This window comes from Momordica charantia (assembly GCF_013281855.1).
Source record: "Momordica charantia cultivar OHB3-1 chromosome 11 unlocalized genomic scaffold, Mcharantia_2.0 BLBB01000011.1, whole genome shotgun sequence".
NCBI lineage: Eukaryota > Viridiplantae > Streptophyta > Magnoliopsida > Cucurbitales > Cucurbitaceae > Momordica > Momordica charantia.
This window is the reverse complement of record NW_028275159.1, coordinates 7,552,015-7,562,106: the sequence shown is the minus strand read 5'-3', so window position 1 is coordinate 7,562,106 and position 10,092 is coordinate 7,552,015. Positions and strand designations below refer to the sequence as shown.

Genomic DNA, 10,092 nt, shown 5'->3' with positions numbered 1-10,092 from the left:
CCACTTGCACGAAGTAAGTTCTCACTTGGTCGGACCATGACTTATCTCATTTTACTTGGTTGTGTGTCCACCTAGGTCTTATATGGTTAGGTTACCATATGACTCATGGTATCGTATGAATCATGGAGCACCAATCTTACCACAATAATCACATTCACCTTACTTAAGAATCAAAGGTCTCAGCTTCAACTCATAAGAGGTACATGAATGAACCGATACCACAAGAGAGATTTTGAGATCATGGAGCGTGGTTAAGAAATGCTTAAAATAATTAATAGATATTACCTATACTAACAAAACGCACATTTCTTTTCGGTGGCCACTTAACCATAAGAACTTCAAAATTAAGCATGCTTAGCTTGGAGAACTATTGAGTTTGTGACCTTCTAAGGAATTTTCTTAGGAAATATGTAAGTGAGGACAAAACGGTGGCACAGTCAGATCGTAAGGACGAAACGAAATTCGAATCTTAGGGATCTTAGGCCAAGATATATGTCAATCAACATGTGAACAAAGGGAAGTTATGGTAAAAGTTTTACCTTCTTTTTTTTTTTTGGTCTGTCATAAATTCATCTTATCTCTTCCCATTAAAAAAAAAAAAAACTCTAAGCTTTAATGAAAATGGAAGGTGTGAGGAATGGAACTTGGGGGTTGAGGTACGGTCCATTTAAGGGTGGGCCCTGGGCGATGGTTCCTGGAGGAGTCGAGTCTTCAACCAAGCAGAAGATGCCCCAAATCCATTTATGACGCTGCCAAGACAAAACGCGGAGTCGGCCATGGGGGATTCAGCACAGTGGCAGCACAAAATTTATGGTCGCGGGAAAGGGGAAGCAAGAGCTATTGGCCCTCAACCCTTCAATTATTGGGGAGAAAATAATGCTATATCGTATTCTCTTCATTTTCCCTCTTTTTCACACGCCCAACATTTTGAGTTTCTTTTTATTGTTTAATATTACTGGTTCCCCAATCTGCGGAGTCAAGACAAAGGGGAAAAAAAACAAAAACAAAGGCAAAGTACACTGTCATTTGTCAATTTAAAAGACAAAATTGAAAGATTTTTCTGATTATGCTCAAATTACGGTTTTCCTATGCTCTTCTATCATTCGCATTTGTTGGAGTTGCAACGCCAGAACGCAGAAAGATATGTTAGACAAGACCATCATAATCATATTTATGAGATCTCTTCTGGGATGGGTGTCCGAGTTTGTGCATTTATGCCATCTGGGTACTTTATATTTGGTTCCTTTTCTTCTTAATTTCACTGCTTTATTCTTTTGGATGCCTCGTTTTCTTTTGGGAGTTAATTTAATACTAAGAAGCTGCGGCTTGCCCCAAGAAGTTTCTGCACATGGGGTTGTCAGTAATCACAGTCTGAGACCTTTTCCCAAACCCTGCGGCTGTTGATTTATATTTCGCTTCTTTTTGGAATCAGCTGTCGCTTTGAGTTGGATTTATCACTTTCGCATCTGCCTTGGGAGGTGAAGTAGAAAGCTGTTGAATGGGACTTTTCAGAGTCGGCTTCTGGATTTTTCTTGGGAATGTCAGTAAGATTTCCAGGGGATCTTAAGAAAAGTTGAGTGCATTAGATTGAGTTTCCTCCAGTTCTGAGAGAGTGAAAGTGAAAGCATTCACTGATGGGTTCTTCTTGTTCCCTCAAAATATGGTGGTTTGTTCTCCAAGGAATTTTCTTCTGTTAGATCAATTTCAGGTTCAAAGAAGCTGTTCCGTTTGTGGGGTATATGCAAACTCAGATTCTCAAACTGGAAAGGTCAGGAAGATTGCCTTTTTTCTTTTAAAGGAAAAAAAGAACAAGCAAGATTTGTTGGAGCTCCTCCTGGGGTCCATTTGGCTCTATTAAGTTTCTCTCAGACGGGAAAAATTAATTCCTTCTGATATCGATTGGAGAAAACTGGAATATAAATTTGTACTCGTTCCTTAAGTTGTCTCTTTCTCAAGGCGTTGGGAACTGATACTCTCTCCTATATTAGTTCAGTGGTCAAGAAAAGCGTCCCTCTTAATCTTGGGAATTGAGGAATTTTTTCTTCTCTCTTCTATCTTCTTCCAATCACTGTAGTTCTGGCGAAGTCTGCTGATACTGGTATAGGCCTGGAAATCTTGAGAGGGTATCTTTTAACTTGTAGTCCTTGAGATTCATTGGAAATGGCTGAAAATACCCAAGAGGGGCGATCTTTGGCTTTGACGCCTACTTGGTCAGTTGCTTCCGTGTTGACAATTTTCGTCGCAGTTTCGTTGTTTGTAGAGCGCTCCATTCATAGGCTAAGCTCTGTAAGCATATTTCTGGATCCTGCTTGTTTTTATGCTTTAAACAAAGAATCTCGCCTGTTAACCAATCAAAAGTTCCATTTGAAACTTTACATCTTTTAATCAAACAATTAACTTTGGAGCTTTGATTATTTTTTTTTAAATGATGGAGTTTTGATTCTGGATGTTAGTTTCCCTTGTTTATGCTAATACGTGTACTAATATGTCTGTAATTTAGACTTCCTTGTGAAAATATTTTGACTCTGATTGCATGCCAACTTAGCTGTACATTATTCTTGGACATTGAAGATGGTAAGCTTGGTGCTACTTAAGAAATATTTGTATAATTTTGTGTGTGTGTGCGCATGTGTGTGATTCTACTCTTTAGAAGATACAAAATCTGCTAAGATGTACTTCAGAGACTCAAAACATTTTTGCCCTGATCCATTGTGTTTCGCTGCAAAATTTTGTTCTAATCATGATATATTTTGTTACTTTTTCTCTTTCAGTGGCTGGGGAAAACTAATAGAAAACCCTTGTTTGAGGCAGTGGAGAAGATGAAAGAAGGTAAACGGACTATGTTATTTGCTCAATCACTTCAGACATGTTTAAGGATAGTTTCATATGGTGGCTAGTTTTAGCGACATATCTCTATTTTGCTCATTATAACTTCAATCGTTTGCTTTGCAGAGTTAATGCTGCTTGGATTTATTTCTTTGCTTCTGACAGCAACATCAAGTGTAATATCAAATATCTGCATTCCATCGAAGTTTTATGACACCTCTTTTACTCCATGCACCAAGTCAGAGATTGATGAACAAAACGAGGACAATTCTTCATCTGAGGAGCGGAAGCTATATATGGTTTCTGTTTTTCCACACGTGTTTAGGAGGATGCTCAACGTGAAGAAAAATACTTGCAGAGAGGCATGTTATGGATTTAATTTCTTCTCTTTCATATAGATAAAAACCACGTCTTCTTCTGACCCAACAGTCAATTGAATATTTGAAACTTTCCTAATTTTGCAGGGTCACGAGCCCTTTGTTTCATACGAAGGACTCGAGCAATTGCATCGATTTATCTTTGTAATGGCAGTAACTCATATATCTTATAGTTGCTTAACGATGTTGCTGGCAATTGTCAAGGTTAGAGAATTTTTATTGCCAGTTTATATTAAATCTTGTTGAAAAGTTTTATTATTTTCTGAAATCATATGCGAAGGGATTTAAGGGTTTGTTTTCTTACTTGTTTATCCACTTGACTTTGTAGTTTCAAAGATATACCCTAATTATATTTCATATCTTCAACAAGTTTAGTAATGATCATAAAGGCCCTAGATTTTCTTCACTCATTCAGTTGACTGCATTCTCTAAAACCATTTAGATTAAATTTGTAAGGAAGTTTTTTTACTTTCTGTTATATTTTAATTGGGGTTGGCTTGAGAGAGCAGTAATAGAAATAAAACTTTGATTACGTAGCTTAATATAAAGTGCACCTGTTTATTGGACATAGTGTGAAAATATTCTTCTTTTGATGATTAAGCATAATAGGGATCATTCTGACTTTTATCTTTGCAAAGTTATTCACATCTTAATATAACTTGCTTGTCGTGTTTTGAACATTTTTAACTTTACTTTTACCAAATGAACGTAGAGTATATCTGTCTGATATTCAATCCAATATCTATTTGTATTCCTTCTTAATGTTTAATGTGAAATTTTAATTTTTTTTTATTCAAGGCATTGACTATGCCATTATTATGAAATCAAATATTGCATTTTGGTTGAAAAATGCTTAGGAGATTTAAAAAATTATAACTATTTATTCTAACTGTTGACATTTGATAATTTGTCCAGATCCACAGTTGGAGATTATGGGAAAATGAAGCTCACATGGACCACCATGATCTATTTAACGGTGAGCTCTATGGTTATTTTGTGTGTGATTCTAAAGTAGCATTTAACTCTATTTATCTTCTCTCAGCATCTAAAAGGGTTCACTAGGATTTTAAGTTATTAAGTTTTTAATATGGGAGTTTGAACCTGGACCTTGAAGGGTATCTCTTAACATGTCAAACCGTTTCTATCAGTCATAAGATTAGATTTGAATTTAAATATATTTGAAAAGAGTTTTTGTTCATTAGCCACAATACTTCCAAGTCTTGCTACCAAGCTTACATCATCTCAGAGATGTATGATCTGTTACATCTGAACTCCATAAAAGTTCTCAAGGACTTCAATTTGTGTTCCCAAGAAATCATCTTGCTCAGCCCATTAGTTTCAGATTGTTCTAAGGGACTATTCATGTGAATTATTTACTTCATAATTGATGGTATGGTATTTTGTATGACCACCTTTTGCTTTCTCTAGATGGTTCGGATTTATTTATTTTTGGGTGAATTTATAATTATTGTTCTACTTGTATTATAGATACAACAAGAGAGAAGATAATGCAGAGACAATCTACCTTTGTTCAATATCATACCGCCAATCCTTTAACCAGGAATAGCTTTCTTATCTGGACAGTAAGCATTCAACTTCTCATCATTTAGACTTTGCTGCATGGCTGCACCTATTGATAGACCCACCACTCAGGATGCATATTTCTGAATACATCTATTCTTACTTCAAAAGTGTGCCTTTTTAAGGGCTTCCATGGTGAAATATTGGGTGTTTTTTACCCAAGTATGTGCTGTAATGAGCCAGATCCAAAAGTATCTGAGATGGAGCATTTAAAAATTAAAACCAATGGAGAACAAGGATCCTTTCTCACTATAGAGTCTACCTTTTTTTTTTTTAATTATAGATCAATGAGAAGCTATAGAGTCATATTTGAAATACATATGGTGCTTAAAACTACATGCCTACAGCTGAAAAGAATTTGGTATATACTTGGTTTATCAACTCATATTTATTAATACTGCACCACATTTTACCCCTTCTCCACTTTTCTGAACCATAGTCCATAGCTAAAATTGACATCTTCTGTGTATTTGGTTGGTTTGGTTGGCGACGGCTAGCAAATTGTTGACCACCCAATGAGACAATTAAAATTATGAAATTAGATGACTCGATGTAGTGGTTGGCATTTATAAGGGAGGATTTCAACTTCGAGTCATTCTAGTCATCAAGAAATGCAAAATTTTCATTATCTGGTATTTTATGACAACGACTTCATGAGTTGGTCTAGTGATCAAATATCAAGTTTTAGCTTTAACTATTTTTGAAATTATGAGTTCATGTCTTAGTTTAAAAATTAAATATTAGTGTCCTATGTGATCTCTAATCTTAAATGTCGTAGGATCTATCTGTAGTTCCTTAAGACTATGTCTGCATAATCTGGTGGAACACCTACTGCTGGAAGTGCTTTTGCAATGGGAGAAGCATCCTAATCTTTTTTTCTTTGAACTTGGGTTTTATATCCACCTGATGAATTTCAGTCTCTCTCTTCCTGTTCTATCAAAATTATACTGCCATTTATACTTATTGATATGAACTCTTCTTTGAAGTGGTTAAATTGGTAATTGCAGACATGTTTCTTTCGGCAATTGGGGTGTTCTGTTGTTCGTGCTGACTACCTCACACTTCGCAAAGGCTTCATCACGGTACATTTACATGTTTAAGTGCCCTATAATGTTTGAGGCATATACTTCATGCAATCCAGTTAACTTCTGCACTCTTTTTCTTCTTTTATGTCTTTCTTTTTGTTGCTAGTTCTTAACTTGAGACAAAGATTTCCCAATAGTTATACAAGTTATTTGTTTGAATTGCTGATTTTCTTTCATGTTTTTGCATTCACACTACATTTTAGACGATGTGGCTTTTTCAAATTTACAGTTGTTTGTCCATTAATGAAAATTTGTTTCATTTTTTAGTCATCAATACTTACCACCTTATTAACTGCAGAATCACAAGCTCTCATCAACATATGATTTCCATAGTTACATGGTCCGTTCAATGGAGGAAGAATTCCAAAGAATAGTTGGTGTGAGGTATTTGAAGTGTCTGTTATTTTCAATTTTAGAATCTATACGCATATGGTAATTCTGTTCTTTCTACTCATTGGTATAAAAATAAACGAGTTCAAGTTCAGTTATTACTCTTTGCAACTATATTATCAGGAGAAGCCCCTAGGGTAGCCTCGTTGGCAATGACTTGTGGTCTCCTGGTCAAACTGGTTTAGAGGCCTCAAGTTCGAACCTTCAGATGAGCTTAATACTAAAAATCTTTGATGTCTCCCGATTTTGGGCTTTAGGACGGGCGTGGGTGCCCCTGCAGATATGGCCAGTTAATTTAAAAAAAAAAAACTATATTATCAGAAGATGGAAACCTCCTCAGGGCTCCTCAAACAAAGTACTTTCTGTGTTAATTTAATTGTTTGTGCTTTGAGATGAATAAGAAGACTTTTGAAGACAAGTTTAAGAATCGAGAATGCTGTTCAAAAATGCTCTTATTTTTGCCTTTCCATGTGTTATTTTTAGGAAGCTAATTTCCTGTTCACTCTATTGCAGTGGTCCGCTGTGGGGATTTGTCGTCGCTTTTATGCTGTTTAATGTAAAAGGTATAATAACATTCCGTTAGGAAAATAACCCCTTGATAGTTTTTCTTTCTAAATTCTAAGCAACATCTCTGAAAGCCTTTTTCATTCTCACTAGTTCTCCACTTTCCTACTCGTTTAAACAATTAATTCATCAAACTGAACGAGTATTTCTATGTTGAGTTCCTGCCCTTGATTACTTATTTTAATTCACCTTGATTACTGATTTTTTATTCTTCAAAAAAAAAAAAAAAAACACCTTGTTTTTAAACCATATTTTAAACTGCAATTATGGTTATAATATGGTTGTTCATATAAAATGGGCTGACATTATTATTTGAACTCTTTGCTTTCCTTCAGGGTCTAACCTGTATTTTTGGATAGCAACTATTCCTGTTACTGTGAGCCCTCTCTCTCTCTCTCAAGAGCTGCAGCATGTATCTGGTTGATGGCCAGCTGATCTTTTGGCTACTTTTCATTTTCTATGTAGCTTGTTCTGTTAGTTGGCACAAAGTTGCAGCATATAATTGCAACTTTGACACTGGAGAATGCTGGCATAACCGGATTCTTTTCTGGAGCGAAGCTGAGGCCTCGAGACGATCTCTTCTGGTTTAAAAAGCCTGAGCTCCTGTTGTCCTTGATCCATTTTGTCCTTTTCCAGGCAAGTCTTGATTGTTAACAATGTTGCCTACAAGTTGACATCTTCTTCAGCATCGAATGAACAAAGATGTAACTGTTTATATTTTACTTTTCGATAAAATAAAACTTATGTTCATAGTTTTATCTCTTTTTCTCTAAATCTTCTTGCAGAATGCTTTTGAGCTGGCTTCGTTCTTCTGGTTTTGGGTACTTCCTCTTCTCTAGTCACGGCTTATTTAATAATCCAATCTACACTAGTGAAATAGGAATAATTTGGCATTAACAACACATTTTTGAAGTTTATCAGCAATGACATAGAACAAGAGCTCACATTTTGCAGTTTCCTTCAAAACTTCATCACTTTCTCTCGTGCTTTCTTGGTACACCAGGCATTCTTCTTTTTTCTCTCCATAACTATTATCTTGTTTAATTTTGGCTACAGTGGCAATTTGGATACAGTTCTTGCTTCATTAGTAATCATCTACTTGTCTATGTAAGGCTGATATTGGGGTATGAATCTTTAGTTTGAGACATTCATAACCTTGTATAAATGGTGCACAAGATAAGTATCCTGAAAATATTTGTTTTATTTTTTCTTAGGTTCGCGGGACAATTTCTTTGCAGCTATAGTACTTTGCCACTATATGCACTGGTTACTCAGGTACTGTAATGCATAATATCATTCATTCTGATATGCTGTATAAAAACTACCAATATCCACTGATTGCGACATGACTAGTTGATAGTAAAAATAATAAAGAAATTATGATAGAGGATAAGTCTGCTTGTGATGTTGACTCGCAAATGTTTTAATCATATTTGCTATGTACCGTTGAGAATCAAAGAAAATCTTCGTCTCTAAGTTTAACTTAGATGTTAGATATTGCCTGCATCTTTTTGGGTGGGCTCTCATCAATTCCTTTGAGTTTCATCTATTGAATAGGTCTTTGTATACATTCACTTGAAATGTATCGAAACCCAAGTAACAAAAAAAGTGGGATGCTGCTATTAGATTACGATCCACTTTTGGGGAATACCGGTATAAGTAATAACAAGAATTTTCTTGTGGAATGGCAATGTAAGGTAGCCAAGAGGAGTGGAGAATGGCTGTAATGGGCTGTTAGCTAGTCAAGAGAACTGTTCGGTGAGAGATATCAAGAAGAGTTGAAGGCTCACGAAATCTTGAGAGCCAGATTGTAGTTTATCGACAGAATTCACTCTCTCTCTCAAATTTTATGTGGATCCTATCCAAATGCTATAGCAATTGTAGTTACTTCAGATATGGGGTGGACTTTCTTCTTCCTAATACCAAACTTTGTAAGCTCAATTGGATAAGGAGACATTAGATCACCTTATTCTAGGATTTAGGACAAAAGGGTGTGGTATCATTGCCAGGGAGTCTTTCTTATATATCTTTTTTTTGGGTACCTCATTTCCGGATTCTCGGTTAATCGTGCTCTTTCTTCAAGAGAGCACCAAGGTGAAAGTTTTCAGGTAAGGTTGGTTTTTTTATTTTTTATTTTTTATTTTTTATCTGGTTACTAGTCTATGGGAGGATTAAACTTGATGACACTACCTAAAGGCCTTGCTTTATGTTTCTTTTGCAGATGGGAACAAACTACAAGGCTGCCTTAATTCCACAAAGAATAAGGGAAACAATCCATGGGTGGGGTAAGTCAGCTAGAAGGAAGAGAAGGCTCCGGATATTTACTGATGATGCCACAGTCAACACGGAAACAAGCACGGTAATGTCACTTGACGACGATGACAATCACCTTACTGATACTCCCAAAACCAACGCTGGCTATGCCGAAATCGAGTTGCTGCCGCCTGCAGCAGTAAATGTATCCATCTCTGTTGCTAATGATGCATCAAGTAGGGTTGGAACTCCCCTTCTTCAACCCTCTCTATCCCTTTCCTCACCGGTCACCCGAAACATTGATGCAGAAAACCCTTTGAGAAGCTCATCTATGCCGGTGCAAAGGTAACTCATAGCCAATAAACAAAGCTATAGAAGTACCATATCAATTAGCATAAACTTCAGTAAAGGAAACTATAAAAGTATCATGTAAGTTAGTACAAACTCGATAGAAATCAAGAGAGGCATTCAGAATGTAAGCCTAGAGATTTGTTATAGGATACTGAGCTTGTATTTGTAGAAAATAACAGTATACATGAACTGAGGCTGCTTGGAATGTAATATATTCTTCCAACAATGTAAGGAAAAGTATAGATTGCAATTACAGAAGAGAGTTTTCTGATATTCCATATATCATGAGTTTATTAGAACATAAACTTCATGAAGGAAGCTTTTATTGAAAGCTATAACAAGAGATTTCTTTGAGGATGAGGTTTAAACTCTAAACCATACCCCCATTGGATTTCCTGTCCTGGTTTGCTCCCCCACTGGATTTTTTGTTATGATTTTCTGGCTGGACTTGTGGAACATCTACAATAGAAGGTGGATCAGGTTCAGACGTTACAGTAGACTCATCTTGCACCTTAGAGTTATCAATGCGGAATTCGCAGCCACAGGGCGGAGGCGATCCCTGGCATCCTTGGCATCCCTGCCATTGGCACGGTGGACAAGAGTAGCAGCCACCACCACTGTTACCGCCACCGCAGGATTGACAACCGGAGTTGCCACCACCACAG

The 10,092-nt window shown here is 36.4% G+C and overlaps 1 protein-coding gene across 3 annotated transcripts; it reads left to right on the top strand.

The window, feature by feature from the left end:
• Window positions 1–700: 700 nt before the first annotated feature.
• MLO11 (Seven transmembrane MLO family protein) lies at window positions 701–9,700 on the top strand. 3 transcript variants are annotated; one of them, XM_088119810.1, is made up of 15 exons: window positions 701–886; window positions 2,772–2,829; window positions 2,953–3,188; window positions 3,291–3,407; window positions 4,119–4,179; window positions 4,692–4,786; window positions 5,792–5,866; window positions 6,168–6,253; window positions 6,773–6,822; window positions 7,159–7,199; window positions 7,289–7,459; window positions 7,609–7,644; window positions 7,880–7,947; window positions 8,038–8,098; window positions 9,045–9,700. In XM_088119810.1, the coding sequence occupies exons 2-15, from the start codon at window positions 2,820–2,822 to the stop codon at window positions 9,423–9,425; spliced, it is 1,488 nt and encodes a 495-aa protein (XP_087975936.1). In that variant the 5' UTR covers window positions 701–886; window positions 2,772–2,819; the 3' UTR covers window positions 9,426–9,700. The 3 variants fall into 3 exon arrangements, with proteins under 3 accessions (XP_087975936.1, XP_087975935.1, XP_087975934.1); XM_088119809.1 differs by lacking the exon at window positions 701–886 and adding an exon at window positions 921–1,225; XM_088119808.1 differs by lacking the exon at window positions 701–886 and adding an exon at window positions 1,232–2,286.
• Window positions 9,701–10,092: the final 392 nt, after the last annotated feature.